This window comes from Hemicordylus capensis, chromosome 7 (genome assembly GCF_027244095.1).
Source record: "Hemicordylus capensis ecotype Gifberg chromosome 7, rHemCap1.1.pri, whole genome shotgun sequence".
Classification (NCBI taxonomy): Eukaryota; Metazoa; Chordata; class Lepidosauria; order Squamata; family Cordylidae; genus Hemicordylus; species Hemicordylus capensis.
The window spans coordinates 16,049,586-16,075,706 of NC_069663.1; the positions used below are offsets into that span (position 1 = coordinate 16,049,586).

Here is a 26,121-nt window from a genome sequence, read left to right on the forward strand (position 1 = left end):
TGCATCAATTATACACTTGCAACTTTTAACATTCAGAGTCACATGAATCAAATTCACTTCTTAAATGAAACCAGGCGATACACAGAAACCAAGGAGATGCAGATGATCCCAGTGAGCATTCACAGAACTCATAAAAAGTACTTATTACAAACATTATAGATGTATATATTAAGCTTTAGATAAAAACAATTTCTCCCAGTATTTTACTATATGCATATTCTATGATGACAGGAAAGTTTAACATAGTTTGGTACACAAGGATTTACTGTGCTTTATCATGACATATACTCTACTGTTAAGTGTGTGTGTTCTTTTCCTCTCAGAAGGAAGGCAGGTAGAATAGTCATTTCATTAAAATAGATATAAAGCCTGTTGTGGAACTGCAGACGAGCTGCCCATTCATATCAGTAAAAGTCTTCTGGGTGTGTTTATTTTATGTTAGGAAGGAGAGGCAGGGAGAGGGCCTGTTTTTTAAACGGTGATTCTGTTTTCCAGAGCAATAAGCTTTTTCGTCACAGCTTCCAGTAAGCAAGAATTAAGGAATAATCCTTGGATTACTTCAAAGTATAGAAAGAAGATGTTCCTCCAAATGTTTGTGCTGCATTAGATAGTTGAACCAAAGGCAAGAAATGACAAGCTGACTAAAATGTAAAGAGCCTTGCTGGATCAGACCAAAAAGTCATAGGAACATACTGTATGCCTTATACAGAATCAGGCCTGTGATCCATCTAGCTCAGTATTGTGTACACTGACTGGCAGTGGCTTCTACTGATTGTAGAAGTGGTTGCAGACAGGAGTCTTTCCCAGCCCTACCTGGAGATGCTGCCAGGGATTGAACCTGGGACCTTCTGCATGCAAGCATATGCTCTTCCGCTGAGCTACAGCCTGACCCCCCACAGGAATATCTTACAGCAGACAGTGTCCACATGTAGTCACCCATTCAAAGTCAAACCAGGACAGACCCTACTTCGCAAATGGGACAATCCATGCCTGCTACCACAAGATCAGCTGTTCTTCCCTCCCTGCTCCCATAGCTGTGCTAGGGATGCTGCTACATGTCCAATATCTTGCAGAGGTGAAGGCCATGAATGACAGCTAATCACGCCAAGTTGGAAAATCTGCAAATACTAAACCACCCCCTTCTACACAAGCATTAAAGTCAGAAGAGCTGAGTCTTCCTTTTGCATCTGATCACCAGATCAGAAGGACCAGGAATACCATGCTGCTTGATTTACAAGCATCCTGGACATTTGGCTCACCTAAGAAGCCAATATTTTCCCTCCAAAAAACTATATCCACATATGCCACATTCCCAAGAGCTTTCAAAGGATATGCTTCCGTGTCAGTGCCTTTATAAGGTTATCCACCTTCGTCTGGAACTTCACAATGGTTTCACATTCACATGGATCTTCTTCTGGGGAAGAAAAAAACAAAGTGTGGAATGAATTCTCCCTAATGGGGGAGTGCCAGTGGGCACCCAAGAAACCAAAGGCATTGGACAAAATGGCATCATCTTTTTCTGTGAGCAGAAGGCAAGTGTAGCAGTCTGTGAGGCTATTCACACGATGGGGCGAAATTAGACTAGCGGAGACTAGCCCGATTTCACCCCATCGTGTGAATCACCGGGCTCAGCTGCAAGCCCGGTGGTTCCTAGGCGGGTAACCCACCTAACTACCCCTGCCCTAAAACCAGGTTTGCAGAGTGAGCGCTCCGCAAACCTGGTTTTAAAGATCGTGAGTAGCCGCAGCACGGCTCTGCACCACGGTTACTCACGAGCAGACCCCTGGAGGGGAGGCGAAAAGCCACCTCCCAGCTCAGGGGATCTCCCCAGTATGCTCTGTGCGCTCGTGCAGGGCATACTGGAGCTTCCAGGGGCCATGCGGACCCAAGCTCCCCAGCCCCCGCCAGCTCCATCACAGAGCCGGCAATGGTGTGGGCGGCCTATCTGGCCACCCAGGGCTCCTGCTCACCCTTCCACACTGGGTCTCACTGATCATGAGACCAGCTCTGTAATTGTAAATGTGATGCACCTAATGATTTTTTTTTAAAACCCTGCCATGATAAAAATGATCCACATGAGCCTGCCCATATGGAAAGCTGAAGCTCTCTTCTAAGTAGGAATGGACGGATTTTTCCAGTCCTGTTCTGACATTGAGGTCATTCACACAATCAAAAAACTGTGATCTACCCAGGTTTGGAAGCTGTGTGTGCTCCCAATTTTCAGTTGTATGAAAGCAAGGTAGGAGGAAAACCTGGATAGAAATGATTGTGTGGAAGCAAGGTAGGAGGAAAAACCAAGTTCCTCCTACCTTGCTTCCACACAATGGAAAACTGGGAGCACACACAGCTCCCAAAGCCGAGTAGAACACAGTTTATTATTTTGTGAACGACCTCATTGAAGCTCTTCTCATCATCAGTGAGAAGAGCTTCTTCAGTGTCTGCAGGGAGAGTGGGCTTAGCCCACTCTCCCTGCAGATGATCAAAAGGCAGCCCTGGGCAGCCAGATCGGCTGCCCACACAACTGCTGGCTCCATCACGGAGCTGGCAGGGGCTGCGGGGATCAGAGGCTGTGCGGCCCCCAGAAGTTCCAGGATGTCCCTGGAGAAACTTCCAAGCCAGGGAGGCTGCTTGCAGCCTCCTGTCTGGGGGTCTCCTCATGTGTCGCTGTGCGCTGCAGCGCCACACAATTAAAAAACAAGGTTAACTGAGTGATCGCTCCATTAACCTCGTTTAAGGGGAGGGGGGTTAACGAGGTTAGCTGCTGGGAGCCACATAGCTCCTGTTGCAGCACACGATTGCCCAAAAGAGGACTGGGCTCCATTAGCCCACTTTTGGGCAATCATGGGAATAGCCTCATTGTGTTGTACGAGTGCACAGATGTCTGTACCATGGATGACTCCAAGAGGTAACAAGTGGTAAAGGGCGCTCCCCTCAAAATATTTCCTGCTCCCCCTTTCGCTCCTTACTGAGAATTATAGGTCACTGTTCCGCTCTACCTGAGTTCAACATAATTCATGAATGACTGCATATGTACAGATCTGTACCTGTGCACACTGTACACTCATACGTGTATTGAACATAATGCAAAAATGAGGCTTCTGTTTCCATCCCATCTAGATTTCACCCATTCCCCTTGCATTTGTCTTCTGCTCTCTTCTTCAGAATTGCATTGACAATAGACCATCCATAATAAACTCACCGACACAGATTTTACTCTGCAGTTTCTTTCCAATTTGGTTGATGGTTCTGAAATCGGCCGTGTAGAAGTAGTGCTCCATTACGGGCTCGGAGGCAATTTCTTTCAGCTCATCTTCAACAGCATTGCCCACTCCAACAGCAAACATCTTGTAGCCTGAAACAAACGAGAATGTCTAATCTGCCTGAGATTAGCAACATAGCAACAAAAGCCTTTATTATTAGCTTCTTCCCATCTAGACTAGGTGCAGGAGCAGCACCGGGGTGAAAGCGGGGGGCACAGAAGGGACACGGTGCATTTCTTCTCTCCTCCTTCCTTCATTCCTTCCTTCTCACTTTGGGATCTTTTGTTGAAAAGAAGTATATAAATATTCATCATATTCATATTCACTGTCACCACTTCACCACGCTGGCTCTCAGATTTTCAAAGGAATATAGAAAATCTGACCAGAAAATCTGGTCAGACTGTTGTTCCATCTAGTTCAGTGCTGCCCACATTAAGGTTGTTTTCATAACCAGATATTCTTCGCTAGAGGAGGATTAACGCAGGAATCTCTGGTTGTCTGGAGCGCTGGGAGTCCTCCCAACCCAGCCGCTCCATGCCTGGGTAGCCCAGATCCACTACCCAGGCTGAAAGGGAGGTAGGAGGCAAATAGAGCCCAGCCTTCTGTGCCGCCACTGCTTTTAAACTGCTCCCATGTGGGTGGTGGCCATGTTCTGAGGCTTGCAAGGCCAGGGAGATGCAGGGCCCGTGCCAGACTACTTTGCACCCTAGGCAAGGCTAAGTACTTGCAACACGCCCCCCCCGCAAAAAAAAATTTCAACTTCAATTTTCAAAAACAGATGTTTTCTAGAAAAAATGAAAAGCACAGAACTTGAAACTGCTAAATTCATTTTAAATTGCAGGAATAGGTAATACATCAATTTTTTATTAAATACAAAAGAAAACATTTTGGCACACAAATTATTTTGAACTACAAGGGCACTCGGTAGAGTGTATATCTCCATCAAGGGCAACACAACCCTCAACACCACATCAAAATCTCACTTTGCATGCCTTTTCCTTTGCAAATGTTGTCACCAATTCGATCAGATCAAGTGCTGATGCCTGTTCATGTTCAATTGATATAGTTGCCAAGCCAACTAGTCTCTTTTGCAACATTGTTGAGTGTATGTAAGTTTTTATAAGTTTGAGCTTTGAGAAACTACGTTCACCACTTGCCACTGATACTGGAAGTGTGAGAAGGATCCTTAGAGCAATGGAAGCATTAGGCACATTATCCAGGAGTTTTTGTTGTAGTGTGAAGAGAAGTACTCCTTGTGGTGGCATAGACTTTGGAAGTCTTCAAGCTATTGCTATAAGTTGGTTCACAACATAGATCTTCAGCATCAATATCTTTGTTTTCATTATACATCAATATTTTTCCAAATTCTTGCAGGCCTTAAGTTGTCAACATCTTCAGTAGATTTTTTCTTTATAATTTATAAATCAAGTTTAACAGTTTTGTTAGTGTTGAAAACAATGAACTGGTTTCCCCCCTCATATTTCTACTCATTATTCTGGTTTCTCACACTCTTAGCACATTGACACTCTACACTCTGTGCCCCTCGGAGGTCTGCGCCCTAGGCGGCTGCCTAGTTGGCCCAATGGTAGCACCGGCGCTGGGGAGAGGAGCACTGTTTCTGCACTGAGGGCTGCCTCTCTGTTGCTAGCATGGTGGATTGTGGGATACTGGAAGACCCAGCTTGGTTTCCCGCCCTCCCAATCTCAGCTATGGAGATTGTTCATGCCATTCTTGCAGGCATGTGAGTGGCAGAGCCATGAACAGGCTCTGGTCATCTGGGAGCCGGAAAATAGGATCCCGCCTTCCCTCCAACTCCCCCCGCCCATTTGGTTGTGTGAACAAGCCCAATGACTAGCAATGCCTCTCCAAAATTTCAGGCAGGAGTTTTCCCAGCCCTTGCATGCAGATGCCTGGGACCATCGGCATGCAAGCAGATGCTCTGTCACTGAACTAGGGCCCAGCCCATGTAAAACTATTTTCAACTTATTTTAGGATTCATTTCTGAAAGCTTACCTAGTTCTTTGGCTTTCTTGGCAGCATCGTTGATGTAATCTTGTGACCGGCCATCTGTAAATACAATTGCTACCTTGGGGACACCAGGCCTTGCCCCACTGGAGATGGCGAAAGAATTGTCAACGAGGTACTTCAAAGCTTGACCGGTCATGGTGCCTTTCTCCATGTAGGCCATCTTTCTCACGGCTGCTTTGATATCCTTCTTGCTCTTGAATTGCCCCAGTGGGAATTCCTGTCTGACTGAACTGGAGTATTGGACTAGGCCCACATGTGCATTTTTGTCTGACACATCTAGAGAATCCACGATCTGGTTGATGAATTTCTTCACTAGCTCAAAGTTCTCCGGCCTCACACTCTTGGATCCATCAATCAGGAAGACAAGATCCGTGGCCGCCCCACCACTGCAAGCTGGGGGGAAAGGAGGGGAAAACAAAATGCAGATACAGGTGGCTCGTTATTGACAAGTGTTCCAGTCCCTCCAATTTCCGTGGATAACAAAACTGCAGATAATGAAACCTTAACTCTATGGGGGTTGGGGTGGGTTGGTTCCAAAGCATACGGAAGTGTGCTGAAAATCACAAGAAAAAGCAGGGGGGACAGAAATAAGCACAGTACCTTGCTCTCCAGCAATTCAGCTCTCCAGCAATGCCCCTAAAGCTTCTAAATCCTCTGATTTTTGTTCCTAGTCATTTCCAGCAACTCAAGAACTGCAGATGGGCAAAAATAACCCTATTTTTGCCCCACAAATAAAGAAACTGGGTCCCTATTACCCAACTGTGGATACATGAAACTGGGACCACGGGTAACGAGGGCCATCTGTACTGAAACAGTCAGCTCTCTATTTAAACAACGTTTTGTTGTTGTTGTTAAAAAAACCTTTTAAAGACATTAGCAAGCTCATTTTCCAACATGGAAAACCCTTAACCCAGGCTCTGGGATCGTGTGTCCGCAGCCCCAGCAAACACACGATCCCCACACCCAGGTTAAGGGCGCACTCAAGCCTTTAACCCTGGCTAAGAGCCGGGCTTTAGAACAGGGCTAGACAGCACTGCCCTGCCAGGATCAGGCTCCATCCCAGCGGTTCTCACATGCAGCCTAACCCAGACTGGGTTTCCCTAGCCTGGGTTAGGGTGAGCATGAGCATAGCCTCTTTATGTTCTATAACAGTGGTCTACAACCTGAAATGTATGATACAGAAGGAAAAGAGGAGAGGGAAAGATGGGGAAAATAAAGAAATTAAGGCACTGATTCTTTCATACTGTTACATAAGGAACTTATATAATGACCTGATGGAATGGCCACTACAAGAGGCCGTTCTAAATCGAGAAGAGCCAAATTGGTACCAGAGGCAGCCAAACCAACCAAGAGGTTCTCCCTTTCAGCTCTCCAAAGCAGCTATGTGAAATTGCAAATGCCTCCCTTATTTTCTCTTCCATACTAACAAGGAGACATTCAGATGCCTTACAGAAAGGAGGCTCAAAGGCCATGTTAACCTTCATGTCTGAAAGTACTCTATGTGCTCTCTTTGGCTGTTCAAGAGGGCAAGCATTAATCCTCAGAAGGTAAGGGAGGCACAGACATCTTAAATGGCATGCACCACAGAGTGTCGAGTTTGCTCTAGTCTGCATTTTTATATAATGAAAGCGTCCCAAATCTCAGCGTTAAAACTGAGTTGGTCATGTTTGAGCCAATGAATGCTCTTCCGAGTACTGCTTCTTAGTTTACTGAAGAAGTTTATATATTTCAGTGGATCCCTTGTTCTGTTCTCGGCTGCAAGCATCAAGTTTCGAATGAGACAATCCATTCTTCCTGCAGCTTCTCTGGCTGTTTAGAGTCCAGCAAGGAGGGCTAGTTAAGCACCCTGAGCCACTCAAGAGCTAAAAGAGAAGCACCCTTCTGTCCTTTCCATGGGTAACAAGGAATATTTCTGGGAAACAGAGTTTTTTCTAAGGCTTCAGGCATGGCTGCAGACTTAGAAAAAACTCCATTTCCCAGAAGCACTCCAGTGCCGTACAAAGACCTGGATAAGGGGGAGGAGGAGCATCAGGAAGGCGGTTCGACAGACAAGTTGGATTCCCAAAATGACACAAAATGCCATAACCATTAGGAAGGGCTGACATGGCCTTTCCCAACAGTGTCACTGTCGTTTCTTGTTGGAACCTGGCCAGGGTTGTAGCTAGAGCAGAGGGGGCCCCTTGCAGTGAGGGAGATAATGAAGAAAATTGGGAGGGTAGATCTGGGAGGCCCTCAGGAGCTGGGAGCCCTGGGTTCTTTGAACCTATCCGCTCAATTATAGCTACACCCCTGAATCTGACATTTTTCGATGTGAACAGGCATAGGAACATAAGAAGCTGACTATTGGTCTATCTAGCTCAGTATTGCCTATACTGACTGGCAGCAGCTTCTCCAAGGTTTCGCGCAGGAGTCTTTCTCAGCCCTACCTGGGGATGCTAGGAGGAACCCAAAGCAAAATTCCCCCCTCCCATGCCTGGGCTGCTGAGAGCCTGGGCGAACTCTCTGTTATTTCAGGCAGCACGGGCTGCCCGATAGGACTTTTACCCCTTTATCTCCCTCCAGAAATGACAAACGGAGAGTTCACTCAAACAGAGAGCTGTCTGAAATAACAGACAGAGAGTTCACTCGGGCTCTCAGGAGCCCGGGCGGGAGGGGGGAGTTCACACTGGGCTCCTCCAGAGCCCAAGCCACGCCCCCGTTGTGTGACATCACGCACATGGGCGTAACCGGAGGGGCCGTGGGCCGGACTTAGGCTGATGTGGCCACACGATGTTGTAGATCCTTGACTTTTGAAATTTGCATGCAGTTGACATGATTTGGAATTAATATAGGTCCACTGTGCCAAGTATAAAACAGAACTATTTACCATTGCAGGTTTTCCCATCACTGTTAAGTGTAAACCCCTCTCTACATGCACATGTGTACGATGCGCCTGTACTGACACACATCTGCTGACAGTCGTGGTCTCCAGTGGCGCAGAGGTCTGACACAGCTGTAAAATGCAAAATGAAAACACATCAGCATCCTGGGGATTATTTTTTTAAAAATCCAGCCAGTGGGCTGATTCATACAATCAAAGCAACATAAGATTACCAGCAAATCCCAGATTTATCATGTCATGTGATCTCAGATATTTCCACCAATCCCAGATTCGCACCACAAAACCCTGATATTTAAATAGGATCAACCAGCCAGTTTCTGACCTAAGGTTAATGATCCCAGTTAAATGGTGAGTTGGCACACTGAGAACCTGAGATGGGCAAAAATTTCTGAATTCACACAACACATTCTGCGGGAGTGTAAAATCCAAAGGGAAGAGTTGTGGTATGCAAGCAAAAGGCAGTGGAGTGGAATCAGGAATATTAATAGTTTAATGAAATAGAATATAACCCACCCACCTACCCGCCACCTTTTCCTTTCTACCCCCACCCATCCCTGCGGCTTTCTGGCCAGCCAGCCAGCTTCTTCTCTCCCTCACCCACTTCTCCCCCGACACACACACCTGCTGCTGGCTGGATGACCAGCCCTCTTCTTCTCTCCCCCCCCCTTTCCGGCCGCCCACTTCTTCTCCCCACCTCATCACCACTGCCACTTTCTGGCCAGTTGGCCAGCCACCATTTTCTTTGCCGGCCAGCCATGGCCACAACCACCATTTTCTTCCCTGCCACCCATCCCACGGCTAGCCTATCCACCAGCTCTCCAAACTCTTGCAAGAGAGCTGCCACACATGGGATTAGCCATGGGTATGCCTTAGAGAATTAAATATATATTATGTACAGAGAGGCAAGTGCAGTCTGCCTTCCGTGCTCTTGCTGCTGGCTGTTTGTTAGCCCCGCCTCTAACCCAGGACTGGAATACAAGTAACTAAAACCCCATTCAAAAGCTGGCCTGGATCAAGGAATGGATTCACCAAAAACATCACAGGGAGCACTCACAGATTTGGAATTTGCTGGAAATCAAATTGCAGGATCCAGTTCTAGCTTCCTTGTTACAAGTCTCATGGAACAAATCTTGTGGCTTCAGGGGCTGTATATTTTACCTATTTTTTTAAGTCCTTGGAGTAGTCGATGCCAGGAGACCCCCTAGGATGCAGACTGGCTGGAACAGCATGACCAGCAACTATTCCAGTCAGTAACACTAAAACAAGAAGTTGCAGGCACATAGGAGGGGCTGGAGGAAGCTCCCTGGTTTGGAGGATTTGTTGCGTGCCTGTAAGTTTGAGTTTCTTTCTTTCTTTCTTTCTTTCTTTCTTTCTTTCTTTCTTTCTTTCTTATAGCCCCTCCTGCCCTTACTGACCTTACTGATGATCCACATCTGCATCTAAGCTAGTGGCCATCACCACATCTTGTGGCAGTAAGTTCCACAGATTAAGCATTCAATATGTGAAAAAGTGCTTCCTTTTGCCCATCCTAAATTTTACATTTTAAAAGGTAGACATTCTGATGGAGATTCAGGTTGCCTCTGGGCTTCCCCACCTGAATCTTTTCTTACTTTATAGTTTTTAAGTACAAAACTTCTTGAACTATGCTCCTTGAAATGATCTTTCATGAAATGCCCTTTGTATTCATTGCTATCTTTTGATGTCTTAAACTTTGTCTATGTTTGTGCCTACATATGCTGTACTAGAAGCTAGAAGCTGTACTAGAAGTATATATCTTGAGAATTTATCTCATTAATTATGTTCATTACAATACCCTCCTGAGGAACATGAACCCATGATGCAGTGTAATTTCTGGACTAGACCCATGCACACAACAGTTTCCTGATATAACTTACAGCTAATCTAAACACTGGGTTGTAAAAGGTCATCTACTAGAGGCAATCTCTTGTGATAGTATTGCCTGCAATTTTTTTTTAATTAATAGAAAGCATAGAATAAGAAATTCAGTGCTGGAGAAGGAGAATTAATCCTTCCCCAATGCCTTTCCCCCCGAATAAATATCACATTCTGGAAGCCATTTCCCATGAGAGGAAACTGAGCAGTACCATAAAGCTCAAACCACATATTATGCAGAGTTTAGTGTTTTTTTTCCCCCTCTCTGCATTTTTTTAATGTGCCAAAATCAAACTCAGCAGGCTTTGAGGCAGTGAGGCAAAGGAAGGGTGGATGAGGAGAGACTGTTGAATCCTTTCCCTTCAGGTCATGTTTTAGGACTGAGCTGAAAATTGTCCATGGAGAAAATTCAATTCAAAATGGCAGTGTGGGGCAGGGGAGCAAAAGATTTCTGAAACTGTCACCAGTGTTGGCCATTGCCTGTCTTACTATCACAATGACGCTGTCAATGGTGGGAGCATGTAACAATGGCCCAGTTCACACAATCGTTCAAATCTAGGTTTAATGTAGGTTACCGACATAAGTGTGATTGAGTGAACGCACACTAAGGCAGGAATCTGAGATACATCTTGGGCTGTAAACCACCTTGGCATAGGTCCACACAATTATATGTGCATGTCAGTAACTCACATTAAACCTAGATTTGAACAATTGTGTCAACCAGGCCACTATATACCATTTTTTTGCACATATATCCCACAGACGGGTATAACCCATACCCAAGTATAATCATGGAAAATGACCATATATGTTTTAAAAATATTGCATATACCACAGCTGTGTATTCCCTGCACTGTCCTGCTACCTCAGCTGCCCTCCCCATGAGACTCACTGCTGTGGGGCTGCTCTCTGACCTTCTCTTCTTGCTTCTGGCATGCTGGGGCTTCTTGAGGGCAATGCTGCAGAGTGGCGAGGCCCCATGGAGATGATAAGTGCAAAAAAGTCTGGGCTGCCCACTCTGCAAGCAGCCACATCATCACATCCCAGGGCCCAGCAACAGCGCACATGACCTAAGCAATATATCTACCCACTGCCTTGTACCTCGGACTGTGTTTGGGAGCTTCACCGAAAGACCCTGCTGGGCAGAACTGAGACAGGAAGGGACTTGCACCTCCAGGATCTCCATTGTGTGTAAAAATGACTTCTTATGACCCGCATCACCACCCCTGGACAGGAAACCAAAAAATGTATAATCTGCGGGAAATGTGCATGAAAATAGAATGAGGCTATTCTCACGCCCAGCTTGGTTTTGCCTGCACATGAGAATTGCTCAGAGCTGGGGTCTTCCGATGGTGGTGCAGAGGAAAGCCCACCTCCAGAGCCCACATTCAACATGAGGATAATGAAGTAAGCCCTCCCTTAACCTCGTGTTTCCGATCGTCTGCCAGTGCTGAGGCTGAGAGACTGTGGGGCTCCCAGCCGGCATTGGGGAGATCTCCATAATGCACCACCCCACACTCATGTGGTGCGTTATGACAGTTCCAGGGGCCAGGATGATATGTCCCAGCTCCTGACCCTCCATGCTGCCCGAGAAAGCAGCTGCACGTCTGGGCGGGCAATCTCCAGACCAGACCAGACCAATACAGACCAGGCTTGTCTGCAGGGAAGTAAGCTTTTTCAAGGCTTCCTCCTTGCTTGCCCTCAAGCCCTTTCTTGCCGATCGTGAGAAAGGGCTCAGTATATCCATTGGCTCTGTGTTTCGTGCTTCACAAACAGAAGGGAAATCCTTCCCAGTGTGAAGCCTCTTCAGAACTTACCACAGAAAGCTTCTTGGAACTTCTTGGTCAACTTTTCGATGACGCTGTAGCTCTCCACATAATCCACGTGGTCATCCAGAGGTTCACTGGCCATCTGCCTCAAGGTGTGCATGTCCACACGGCCCACGCCAATGGCGAAGATTTCAATCCCAAGAGCCCTTGCTCTTGCTGACACGTCCTTCACACCATCCTGAGGGCGCCCATCTGTCACGATGATGGCCACCTGAGGATGAGAGAGTGATAAACTTTTGAAAGGACTTAAAAAGGGGTGTTTTTTAGGTCTTTAAAGGTTTTTTTTAAAAGGTCTTCCTATGAAGGAGTTCCCAACCACCACCACCTTCAGAAAATGTAAGCACGATGGTACCATATTTACCTGAATCCAAAATAGATTTACGCCTCCCCTCCTCTCCAAGTCCTTTGATATTGCTATCAAACTGCTAACTGAGCAAAGAGGCACCTTTTTAAAGTGGTGATTCTCTTACATTTAGCAGGGGGAGAGCCACTGGCCCTATCCATCCCCAGCACAACATCCCACCCGTGGTTGTTGCTTGTGCCTTATCTTTTTCTTTCTTTCTTTTTAAGATTGTGAGCCCTTTGGGTACAGGGAGTCATTTTTTTATTTCTTTATTTATATCTGTGTAAACCACTTTGGGAACTTTGGTTGAAAAGCGGTATATAAACATTTGTCATATTCATATTGAAAATTCAATATCAGGAGAACCCCTGAACTCAGAACCAAGCAACAAACCCAGCTGGGAAATGAGTGCTGGCCGGGGTTCAGGGGGAGTGCTGAGTCAGGTGGCCCCCAGGAGCTGGGTGGTCTGGGTTCTTTGAACAAGTCTACTAAGATGTACCTGTCATTAATCACATGCGTGGCCGCTCTTGCGAGAGTTCGAGAGCAAACTGCCGGGAGGAGCAGAGGAAAGTGGCGGTGGACAATCATGTGGGTGGAGGGGGGGAAGAAAATGGTGGTGTCAGTGGGGAAGAGAAAATGGAGGCATCAGCTGGTGGGGGAGAAAATGGCAGCAGGGGGGAAGTGAGAGGAAGAAAATGGTGGTGGTGGCAGGAGAGAAAGCAGCAGCAGTGGCCGGGGGTGGGTGGAATCAGAATGGGTGAAGAGTCGAGAGAGAGGGGGAAGGAGGGGGGAGAACTAGAGGCACAGATGCTCTCACCCCGACCAGCTAGTTTTTATTAATTATAGTTGTACACTGTCCCAAACTTACATCTCTGGGTGATGTAACAGTGAAGCCCAACAGTGAAGCATCGGCAGAGCATTTAGGGAAACACTTTCATTGTTGCTTCCTAGCAACTGTTACTCAAAGGCCTCCTGCCTCTGAGTAACAGAGGGCATGCCCTCAACTCCTGCCTGTAAGCTTCCAGTGGCATCTGGTGGGCCGCTGTGTGAAACAGGATGCTGGACTAGATGGGTCTTGGTCCTGATCCAGCAGGGCTGTTCTTATGTTCCTATGTTCTCTGAACCTGGAAATGGCCTATAACCATCGTGACTAATAGCCATTGATAGATTTGTCCTCCAAGAACTTATCTAACCCGCTTTTAAAGCCATCTAGGCTAGTGGCCATCACCACATCCCATGGCAGAGAATTCCATATTAAATTCACTCCGTGTGAAGAAGTACTACTTTTTTGTCTGTTCTCCTTAACGCATGACTGCAGATTAGAATAGATGCAGTTCATTTTGTAAAATTAAGAATCATGCCATACAATTCCCCCTGTTGCCAGTAGAGGGAGCCATTTATTTAACAAATTTAGTAAAGAGAAATCCCAAAGAACAATATTTCTTTGCATACAGAGTGGCCTTTACGCTGGGATGTGCAATTTGATTTGCACATGAATTGATTTGCGTCAAATTGGGTGCAATTTGCTGATCCGATCGCAAATTGAATCATCCCTTAAATGAAGGGACTGATTCAAGCTCGATTCGAATCAGCCACAATTCAGCGTGAATCAATTTGTGTGATTCATGCGCCCATTTTGGTGGGCTTTCCCCATTTGCTGATTGGTTTTCTGCCTTTTCTGGTTTTCTGTCTGGCTTCCAATTGGCTTGAGATCCCCTTGCTTCTTGGTTGGCTTGTTAACATTAAAATCAAGTGTTGGCATGGGAACTGTGCCCCATTGGCTGTGGGGGGGGGGAGGAGAGAAAACTTTCAGAGGGAATTTCAAAATGTATTCAAAGGGACTAGAAGGCAGAGAGAGAGAGAGAGCCCTTATGCAAGAAGAAGATACATCAGGAGGACAGGAGGGAGGGAGGTTTGATTGTGTGATTTTCTTTTCTCAGCACTGGGTATATTATTGCGGCTAAACTGTTTTGCTGGATGTCAGATTGACAAAGGGGGAATTAAAAAGAAGGGAATTTAAAAATGTATTCAAAGGCAGAGATAGATCAGGAGATGAGGAAGGAATCAAGGAAGGTTTGATTTTGTGGTTTTCTTTTCTCAGTATAATGCTGTGCTACCTATTGCTGATGTAACAATCTGTTTTTTTCTGGATCTCAGATTGACAAAGGCAGAAATTGGATGAATGGATGGATGCCTACCTTGAGTTGTGGTTTGGTCTGTTTGTGAGATGGTGTTGTGGTGAGAAATGGACAGTGGCAGCTCAGGAGTGTGTGTGTGTGTGTGTGTGTGTGTGTGTGTGTGTGTGTGTGCGCGCGCACGCACACGCGTGCGCATGCTTGGTGATTGCTGTAATTAATTAATTAATTAATTAATCATATTTCTATACCGCCTGAAATAAACATCTCTAGGCAATGAGCTCCAGCCTTGAGAGTAACCTGTGCTTCACTCACTGCTATATTCTGCTCTGCAATCTGTATTCTGCACTGCAAGATGTACTCACTCAATCAAAATGTGCCTGAAGACATTGCTGTAGTTGATCTTATGGCTATGCTTGCTGGCTGCTAAGGGTGCTGCTGTGCTGTGGCAGCTGTTGAAAGTAAGGACAGAGTCATAATTGTGTGTGAGAGAACAACTTGTGCCAATGATGTTACTACAGAAAAGACACTGTGGCTGGCAGTGGATTCTGGGGTCAGTCAGTGATTCTTTTTTGGCCATCTTTGGACAGTATGTTTGGCAAAATGTGTTGCACTGTGTTGGGAGGGACTGTGTATGCTGCTTCACAGTGTTGTTTTTCAAGGCAAGGTTGCAAAATGTGTGCACAGTGCACTCTGCTTCACATCTCTCACACACATAAAAGCAGAGGTGTGCAAGAATCAATTTTTGAAATTCAATCTTGAATTGAATTGCAAAATCCAGATTGATTCATCAAACCAGCTGTCCATTGTCAGCTGGTCTCATGAATTGAATCAAAAATATACCAAAAATTTGCATTTTACCCATAGGGACCAATGCGGAACATAAATCACCCAATTGTTCCCCATGGGTAGGTCGTATGGAAACCAAAGTGGATTGGTGGTACAGCATGATGGGTGCTACCTACCACCCAACCCACAAAAGAAGGGCAAGTGGGTAATTTTTTTAAAAAAAATTAACCTAAACCTCCATAGGATCCTATGGGGTTTTCGGGGAAAGTTTTTTTTTAAATTAAATATTGCCTGCTTGCCTGTTTCTTTTGTGGGATGGGTGGTAGGTAGCAACCATCATGCTCTGCCACCCAACCCTGCTTGATGTCCCTAGAACCTACCCATGGTGAACAATCAGTGATTTGAGCTCCCCATTGTTCCCTATGGGTGAATCATGGGGGTTTTTTTTGTGGTTTTTTTGGCAAATTTTCAATTCAGCTCAGCTGGCAATTGCCGGCTGGTTTGCTGGTCAATGACCCAATAAATTTATCTATCTTGCCAGCTGGTTTGAATCGGGCATTGCCGGCTGAACTGAATTGAAAATTTGCCAAAAAATCATGATTCAATTCAATTCAAAATTGCAATTCAATTCAAGATCAAATCGCAAAAATTGATTCATGCACACCCCTGCCTTTATGCGTGAGAGAGATGTCAGTTTAGAACACATCTAAATTCGCCTGCCACAACTCAACATATTATTAAATAGATGTTGCAAAGAGAATTATTGTCAGCATCAAAATCCTTCTCTGAATTGTATCTAACACCAGGAGGAATAAATCCTTATAATGTCTCTTTCTAGAATTTTATTTATTTTTACATTTCTATTCTATCTTCCTTCAAGAAGCCCATGCATGGTGTGTGTTTAACCTCACAATAACCCTGTGAGGTAGGTTAGGCTGAGAGATACATGACTGGCCCAGAGTCACCTAGTGAGTTTCATGGCTAGGGATTTGAACTCAGGTCTCCCCGGTTCTGGTTCAACATTCTAGCCACTATATCATGCTGGCTCTCTTATATTTTGAGCAGGTAGATGTCTAATCAGTTTTTCTAGTTCTTGGCGGGCCAGACTAGATGCAACATATAAATGCCACTCCAAACATCTCTGTCTATCTATGTAGTGAATTTACTTGTAGATATTCATATAAGAAAAGCAGTCTCCTACTTATTTGCACAGTAAGAAGAAAATCTGCTTCCACCTTCCAGAATCTGAGCCAATGAGTGCAAAGGTAACAGGATGACTCATAAGCACTAGGCAATGAAATTTTATTAACATTTTTATGACACTACAAAACTTTATGCACCTGATTCAACATTCCATCCTTGGTTTCCACCATCAAGGGCTTTTCAAGATTCCCATTTCTCTTGACCTCCCCTCCCCACCCCAGCTCCAGCAGTACCTCGTGCTGGTCTCTCATGCAGGACCAAACAGCATGGATGGGCTTCTGAAGAATCCCGTTTCCCCTTCATGTGAGTTTTGGCTCTCGGTCAGATGCTGAGCACCTCCTTAGTGCTATTTTTACAGCTCCGCTGGCCAGCTCTCCTCCTCTCCTATGGGAGGAGAGTTCATCTTGTGGCAGCAAGCATGATTTGTCACCTTTGCTAAGCAGGGTCCACCCTGGTTTGCATTTGAATGGGAGACTACATGTGAGCACTGTAAGATATTCCCCTTAGGGGATGGGGCTGCTCTGGGAAGAGCACCTGCGTGCTTGCATGCAGCAGGTTCCAAGTTCCTTCCCTGGCAGCATCTCCAAGATCAGGCTGAAAGAATTTCCTGCCTGCAACCCTGGGGAAGCCACTGCCAGTCTGTGTAGACAATACATAATGAGGCTCTTCTCACGATCCGTGAAAAGAGCCTCTAGGGGATTTGCGGGGAGAGCAGGCTTAGTCCGCTCTCCCCACACATGAGCAGCACCGACCGCCCACACAACTGCCGGCTCCGTCACAGAGCCAGCGGGGGCTGGGGTGTTTGTCGGCCGCGCGGCCCCCGGAAGCTCCAGCATGCCCTGCTCCAGCAAGCACAGGGCATGCTGGAGAGACTCCCAGTTGGGTGTCTACTCATGAGTTGCCACAGCGCAGAGCCGCACTGCAGCAACTTACGACCAGAAAGCCCGGGTTAGCGGAGCACTCACTCGGGCTTAGAGGAGGGCCACTTAAGCGGGTGACCAGCTTTGACTGAACCAGGCTCGGCTGCGAGCCCAGTGAGTCTGACGATCGGTGAGGAGTGGGCTAAGCACCCTTAGCCTGCTTCCCACTGATCATCAGAATAGCTTCATCAAGTTAAATGGACCAATGGTCTGACTCAGTAGAAGGCAGCTTGCTATGTTCCTATGTAGCAGCCAGGGCTTACTTTCCCATCTCTGTTCACTTCTACTTTAAAGTACAGCATAACTCCAGTAGCCATGATGGTTTCTCCTAAGCTTTTCTGGCCACTTTTCCTGCTCTTTAAACACACCATAGCCCAGCGCTTGTCACCCAACCATGACATTTCCAGAATGCCAGCAGCCAGCTAAGAGTGGTGCCACTGCTGTTGCAAATATTTATCAGCAGCCCCTGAAAAGACTACATTTCCCAACGTACCCTGCACCTTTCCCAGAACTTCATTGAGAAGGGAGGGGAGTTCCAGAAGTCTTCTTAAAAACTGAAACTGGGAGCAAAAATAAATGAAATCATCCTCCGATTCGGCCTGATAAGTATTAAATAAGGGTCAGGTCAAAGCTTCAGCCTGATTCAAAGTGATACCTTCAAATGTGAGTGAATTGAATTGGACTGCCGCCTGTCATGGGAGCTCAGAGGACAGCAGCCATTAGAATAAAAACATATTTACTGTACTCCAAGAATACCACAGGGCTCTGTGGTCGCCAGGAGTCGACACCGACTCGACGGCACACTTTACCTTTAAGAATAAACAAGATCAACAAAAGGAACAGACAGGATAAAGAATAGGACTCTATCTCTATTTAGTATCACTTCCAGCAAACGGTAGTGTCACCTACTGGCTGGGACATATTACAACATTTACACACATACACACACAACACACACATACACACCAAATCTATCAGAGGAAATTGGAGGCCTGTCCAAGGCACTGAAATGACCCCCAGATTGAATCAACGGTGATTCACACAGCCTTGGTGTTCATGCACAGGCTTTGATAAGCATGTATATTAGAGATGAAATGTACCCCACCCACCAAGATTTCACTTCTAGAGACTCTCAGACAGGAGGGGAAGCCTGGAGAATGACAATACCAGGAAATCACATGACACATTTTTATAAGACATCCCCAAATGGCAAATCTGACCGGTGGTCTATTTAGCTCAGTAACACTGACAATATTCTATTCTTCTATTGAGCTACAGCTATTTCCCTTTAAGGGACAATGCTTTTCCAGGGACAGAGACTAGAAAATATGAACTGCTAAACATAGGAACATATGAAGTTGCCTCATACCGAGTCAGACCATTGGTCCCTCTAGCTCAGTATTGTCTGCCCAGACTGGCAGCAGCTTCTCCAAGGTTGCAGGCGGGAGTCTCTCTCAGCCCTCTCTGGGAGATGCCAAGGAGGGAACTTGGATCCTTCTGGATGCAAGCAGGCAGATGCTTTGTCTTCCCAGAGTGGCCCTATCCCCTAAGGGAATCTCTTACAGTGCTCATATGTAGTCTCCTATTCAAATGCAAACCAGGACAGACCCTGCTTAGCAAAAGGGACAACTCATGCTTGCTACCACAAGACCAGTTCTCTTCCCAACACAGTTGGAGTGCAGAAAACAAGAGGATACCACACTTCTGTTCTCCCAAATAATGCTAACAATGATGCATATTGTTCTTTCATAAAATAATATTATACTGAGCTTGACGGTGGAATGCACCTAACCTCTATCACAGTGAAATTTAAACAATGCTTGTTTCAAAATGAGAGTGTGGCTCGCAAAATGTGCTTCTATCTTTGTACTTAAGGGCAAAGGCCTTCACAGTCCGCAAAGTTCCTTTTAGTGCACTGAAAGGCTTGTTCTGATAGAGATAGCAATATTATTTCTGCACCTTTTCTGTCCCCTGAAAAATCTGTCTGAGGATGCTTTGTCGTGCAGGTTCTGCAGGTTCCTGAAAAAGGAGACCGGGAATGTTTTGTCCTGCAGGTTTCAAATGCCTGAAAAAGGAGACGGGAACTTGCTATCTCACAGAAACAACCCATCTGAAAATCTGTTCTCTGTTTCATTGGAATACAGCCAATTCATCATTCTTAGCATTGAGGATTACAGCTTTAAGGAGTGCGGAGAATTAAATAGGAAGGATGCAAAATCACCAATGTTTATCCAGCAATAGGGTTGTGCACTTTGTATATTTTTCTGTTTCGATTTGTACCAAATCTGAATCAACCCCATTTTGTATTTTGTCCAAAATTAAGCCTTCTGAATCACCCCAGTTTTGTTTTATATCCAAATTAACCCGAATCTGAATCTGAATTAATTCAGATTTAAAAATGGGTCATGTGGTCAAAAGTGTGGGTGGGGGGTTATAGTGCCCAATAAGTGGATGCCACCACAAAAAATTCAAAGGAATTGGGCAAACTGCTGATTTTTGGTTAATTTTTGAAGTTTGCGCGTCTTTCAGATTTTCTCCATAGGGTATGATGGAGGTTTCAGGAAAAGTATAGCTTCACGTGGGGTGGGGGGAAAGGGTGGCCCAGAGTGGAGTGTGGTTGGTGATAGTGCCCAGTTGGTGCAAGGAAGCTACCACAATTTTTTCAGAGGAATTTGGCAAAGGGCTGATTTTTAAAGAATTAATGAAGTTATGTGTCTTTCAGATTTTCCTTGTAGGGTATAATGGAGGTTTCTGCAGTCCCATAACTCCACTTGAGGGGCAGTGTGGTGGCCCAGAGCAAATGGCGGTGTAGTGCACATAGGGTGCCAACCAACCACATGGGTTGCCAACCCATGAAATACAGAGTTTTGTTCTAGAGGTGTTCAGAAAGTAGATTCTCTAGTAGCATATGAGAGTGGATTCATGGTTTTTCATTAAAAATCTCATTTGCTACCAGAGAATCTAAACTCAACACCTCAGAAACAACAAAGCCCAGTACCCCAATGGGTTAGCAATCCAGGGGGTTGGTTGGCACACCACTCTCTTTGGGCCATCCCAGTGCACCCTAGGTGGAGTTATGGAGCTGCTGAAACCTCCATTATTCCCTATGGGGGGAAATCTTAAAGATGCGTAAACCTCAAAAATTCCTAAGAAATCAGCCCTTTGCCCTATTTGTAATCTGGGTGCACCACCCTTGGGGCACTGCCACCCAACACACTGTTTTGCCCCTGAAGCCCCACATAAACAAGTTGAAAGAGTAAAGAGAATGATGAACAACAATGACACTTAATTTTTTGGCACAGTTATTTGAGAATTTTGCAGCGGGTGTGAACCTTTCCCTGTGGCACTAGCACAGCAGCACAACCCATTTGTGGATTCAAGCAATCTTTCAATAAAAACATTCCATCCCCATGGAACAGTGACCACAGGTCATTTGAGATAGCAAGATAGACCAATGAGCCAGCGTGGTGTAGTGGTTAGAGTGCTGGACCAGGACCGGGGACACCCGAGTTCAAATCCCCATTCAGCCATGATACTAGCTGGGTGACTCTGGGCCAGTCACTTCTCTCAGCCTAACCTACTTCACAGGGTTGTTCTGAGGAGAAACCTAAGTATGTAGTACACTGCTTTGGGCTCCTTGGAGGAAGAGCGGGATATAAAATGTAAAAATAAAAATAAAATAAAACTGCCTAGGTACTATGGAACAGCTTCAAATGTCCATTTAACTGAAGTGGAGTGAGCCATAGCCCAGACAAATCAGCCTACTGTTCAGAATTGTTGAGATTTATCATCACTGCATTTAAGAAAGTGCAAAACCATGGATCATGGTTACAAGAAAGAGAGAAGCAACTAAGATTCCTGGGGATGTCAATAGATTGACAGGTGTATTCCCCACCCCACTCCTTTTGTCTCCTGTCATCCCATGTGGATGACCTGTCCCTGCAATGGCAAAAGTTGTGAACCCCTGGCTTAGACATCATGTCCCACCAAATTACATTGTGGCCTAAATTACATTAGACTGCTCAACTTGGACATCAAAACTTAGACACCACTATAACTCATAAAAATCAGAATAAAAACAAAATAGCTCTTCAAAAGAGCCCTGAACAAGTCAAGAGATTCTTTCTAAACCTTTGGAAAGAAACACCTGTGTAATTTCAGAACTTTCCTAACCAGCTTCTCAAAAAGCTTCTCCACACAATTTATACCATGGCTTTTAAAAAGAGCTTTGGAATTGCATTGAGCTCCCAAAGTTATTTGGGTATTTCTGTCTCAAAATGCTGTCTTCCAAATCCCTTTGCAATCAGTTTGCAAAGGGTCAGTTTGCATTTCAATCACACTGAATACAACACTTAACTAAACTATTCATGCTCAACAGTTTTTGCATATCTTATCTTCTGCTAATCACTCAGTGCCTCAGCTGGAGTGGAAAGAGTCAGAGAACTCAATTTGAATTACAATGCTTTTCCGAAGAACAAAGCATTCTGCCCGAAACACAGTCATTTCAATTTGGAAACAAAAATATCTGTTTTTTTAATTCTTGATTTTGTTTTGGTTACAAAACCTCAGAAATTGCCATTTTCCAGCACAAAACATTTTGTACCCGAATCGAAATGCACAAGCCTATCCAGCAATATATAGGTTGGTAAAATATATGTCCTAAAACCACGAGACTCATAAACATAATCCAGGGCCTGCCTAAAGAACTGGACTCAATATTTGAGATAATACCAGTGTCGTTCCATTCGCTTAGGGAGGCTATAGTTCAGTGATAGAGCATCTGCTTTGTGAGAGGAGATCCCAGGCTCAAGCTCTGGCATCTTTCGGGAGGGCTGAGAAAAACACCTCTCTGAATCCCTGAAGAGCCAATCAGTGTAGACAGATTGAGCTAGGGGGTCCAATTCTCTCACTCAGTTAAACACAGATTCATTATTCTGGCCTGGTAGTGCCAGTATAGTTAAGGTGAGAAATTGTTTCAGTATTCTACCATGATTAGCCCTAAACTTTCTACTGGCCATTAAAATAAAATCCTAATGCGGAGTCTGTCATTTGCAGACATCCAACAAAAGATGCCACCTTTGCAAATTTGGTGCAGATCCGTTTCACAGTGGGGTCATTTACACGACAGTAGGCTGGTTCTCATTATTCTCAGCAGGATAGGAGGAGTGCCCAGCCAGGGTAGGAGAGCCAGGTTTGCTCCTGATGGACGACTGAGTAAACAACCAATTGGTGGTTGTGTCAACAAGGTAGGGAGAGTGATTGTATGGGAGGTGGGAGGTGGGTCAGATGGGCACTCCCTACACAGATTCTCTCCACAGCATTTTACTGAGGGTGGACAATAAGCCATCCTCCTGCACGATCGCTCCTGCCTCCCGCACAATCACTCCTGCCTCCCACACAATCACTCCTGCCTTCCAGAGGATCAATCTCCATCCCTTTCACCTTTTTGTTGGGATTTACATGACCATCAGTCGGCAGCATGCCCAGCTCTTCCACCCTGGCTGGGCATTCCTCCTACACCCTAGTGAGGATTGTGTGAATAAGCCTTGACATTTTCCCCCAGGGGTCGCCCTTCCTTCCTTCCTTCCTTCCTGTTCCTGCAAGCTTATATTTTGAGGAGGTGGGGGGGGGGCAATGAGATGGAAGACAGCCTCCTCTGGCCTACCTTAATGTAATGTATTCCTACCTTGTTAATATCTGGCGACCGCACTCTAGCTCCTTCACCCTCACTGAAGCCCCTGTTGATTGCAAACTGGATGGCTAGGCCCGTCATGGTCCCAGTGGAGAGGGGCTCAACCCGGCGAACAGCTTGCAGTAGGCCGGCCTTGGTACGGTGAGTCTTGAGGGACACTTCATTCTTGACCGCACTGGCATAATTGATGACGCCAACCCGGGTAGCATTTGGTCCCACGTCCAGTGACTCGATGACCTGGGACAGGAAAACCTTGACTTGCTCAAATTCATTGGGACGCACACTCCGAGAGCTGTCTATGATAAACACCAGGTCCGTAGGCCTTGTCCTGCAATGGGCACCTGTGTGGAAAGAGGGAAGAGCAACAGATGCTTGCTTGCCAACTTTTCAGGCTCAAGTAGATGGCGATTAGCCTCCTTTTCCACCTGATCTTGAAAAGCAAACATTTTTCCCCACTGTTTGATCCTCAAAGAAAACAAAGCTAACAATGGAACTATTCACATGAGTGACCCCTTGTTCATGGAGTGACCCCTTGTTCTAGTGTTGTGTGAGAGGGAAAAGAATTTCTCTCTCTCCACTTTCTCCACACCATGCATGATTTTATAGACCTCTATCATGTCTCCCCGCAGTCGTCTTTTTTCTAAACTAAAAAGCCCCAGGTGTTGGAGCCTTGCCTCATAAGAAAGGTGCTCTAGGCCCCTGATCATCTTGGTTGCCCTCTTCTGTACCTTCTCCAGTTCAACAATGTCCTTTTTAAGATGTGGTGACCAGAATTGTACGCAGTACTCCAAGTGTGGTCGCACCATAGTTTTGTATAAGGGCATTATAATGTTAGCCGTTTTATTTTAAATCCTCTTTCTAATGATCCCTAGCATTGAATTTGCCTTTTTAACAGCTGCCGCACATTGAGTCGACACTTTCAACGAGCTGTCCACCACGACCCCAAGATCCCTCTCCTGGTCCGTCACCGACAGCTTGGATCCCATCAGCATATACTTGAAGTTGGGGTTTTTCGTATAAGGCAGCTTCCTATGTTCCTAACTTAAGCCCATTCGATCTAACCCACACAGCAGAGTGTTTGCCTCCTTCTATGGGACACCAGATATTTGAAGGATGCTATAATGTTCCAACTCAGGAAGGACAGAAGAGAGCAAGTTTTGTGGTAGCAAGCATGGATTGCCCCCTTTGCTAAGTAGGGTTTGCCATGGTTTGCATTGGGATGGGAGACTACCTGTGAGCACTGTAAGATATTCCCTTTAGGAGATGGGGCCTTAGCTCAGTGGAAGAGCATCTGAGGTCCCAGGTTCAATCTCTGGCATCTCCAGGTAGGACTGGGAGAGACCTGTGCCTGAAATCTTGGAAAGCCACAGCCAATCAGTAGAGACAGTAGAGGAGAGCTGATCTTGTGGTAGCAATCATGACTTGTCACCTTAGCTAAGCAGGGTCCACCCTGGTTGCATATGAATGGGAGACTTGATGTGTGAGCACTGTAAGAGATTCCCCTCAGGGGATGGAGCCGCTCTGGGAAGAGCACCTGCATGTAGAAGGTTCCAAGTGCCCTCCCTGGCATCTCCAAGATAGGGCTGAGAGAGATTCCAGCCTGCAACCTTGGAGAAGCTGCTGCCAGTCTGGGTAGACAATACTGAGCTAGATGGACCTATGGTCTGACTTGTTATAAGGCAGCTTCCTATGTTCCCAAGATTATAGGGGCCATAGCTTAATGGTAGAGCATCTGCTTGCATGCAGAAAGTCTCAGGTTCAATCCCTGGCTTCTCCAGATAGGGCTGGGAGAGTCTCCTGCCTGTAATCTTGGACTGCCATTGCCAGTCAGTGTAGACAATTCTGAGCTAGATGGACCAAGGGTCTGACTCGGTAGAAGGCAGATTCCTATGTTTCTCAGACTTCTCTTTGCTAGGTTCAACATCTTGCATACAAAGTTGTATTCTTCAAGCCTGGACAGACTAAACTTTCAACTCCAGGGCTGAACTGGATTATCCCAGAGACAGAAAAACCAAGAATCACAAGCTAAGGACCGAGAAAACCATAGGCAACAACTTTGCTGAGTAGACTTGCTTTTACAAAGAGGTTATTCTGCTGGGGCACTTGACTCACTCCAAGCCAAAACCTGCAGGAACTAATCCTCAAAGAATGACGCCTCAGAAAGTCTGAAGGATGAACGAAGTATCAGGATGCTGAACCAAGCAGAGTTCGCAAACCACCCTTTTACTTTGTGTGCTAGTTCTAGAGAAATGTTAACATTGCCACAAGGTTAAATCTAAGTGGATGTCTTCATCTCAGCTGCTCTCCCAAAGTAAAGAACCCAGCAGACGCAGGGCATTGAGCCCTGCAAATGTTATTGCATCGGGTAGGGAGAACTGTCCAACATATTCTTTCCCACAACTCACAAACTTTCCTGTCACTTTCTGTGTTTTCATTCCCTCCTGTGCCCGGTTAACCTTGCCATGCTGGCCTAAGGGAGTGGGAAGGACCTGGGAACGGATGCCCCCTCATGACTTACCTCTGAGCTGAGGAGGGAACCCGCGAACTCCTTGCTCCTGAAGGAGGAGCACCACAGAGAGCAGGAAGCCAGCAAACGTCAGTGTCATGATTGCTCTCAGGAAGGCAGGGGTTGAGTGGCAAGATCTCGCTTTGGCCCTGAGATATTAACCGGCCACTCCTCAGAACGGCAGCAGGCCAGCCTATAACACGGGGAGATGGCAGGGTGAGGGTGGGAGGGACGAGATGGGGTGGAAGTGTGCAAGGAGGCATATTGACAAGGAAAGGTCCCCTAGCCCGTCCCAGACCCGGGATTTGCCACAACAGCTTCATTGCCTGCCTAGGAAGTGGGCTGCCATAAAAAGCGACCTGGAATGCAGGGAATCTGAGACCTGAACAGTGCCGGCAGTCACATCTAGCTGAAGAAAGGGGTTTATCTGCCAATCACCCGCTTTCATCTGGTCTGGAGGCTGCCACAGTCAGTAGACTGTGGGCCAGTGTGTTGGGCCAACGAGGGACCAAGCCACAAGGGAACAGGACAGGATGGGGCTGCAGGGGGGCTGTGCAAACAACTGTACAGACACATGAAATGTAAAAAGATCTGGGCATGGGGAAACGTGTGTGTGTGTGTGTGTGTGTGTGTGTGTGTGTG

General features: G+C 46.0%; 1 protein-coding gene across 1 annotated transcript; it reads right to left on the reverse strand.

The window, feature by feature from the left end:
• Positions 1–232: 232 nt before the first annotated feature.
• On the reverse strand, positions 233–25,589 carry MATN1 (matrilin 1). Its single transcript, XM_053268174.1, has 8 exons — positions 25,492–25,589; positions 22,968–23,314; positions 11,880–12,102; positions 8,155–8,280; positions 5,274–5,681; positions 3,200–3,352; positions 1,334–1,414; positions 233–524 (listed from the first exon to the last, which is right to left on the reverse strand). The coding sequence occupies exons 1-8, from the start codon at positions 25,577–25,579 to the stop codon at positions 472–474; spliced, it is 1,479 nt and encodes a 492-aa protein (XP_053124149.1). The 5' UTR covers positions 25,580–25,589; the 3' UTR covers positions 233–471.
• Between the last annotated feature and the right edge of the window lie 532 nt (positions 25,590–26,121).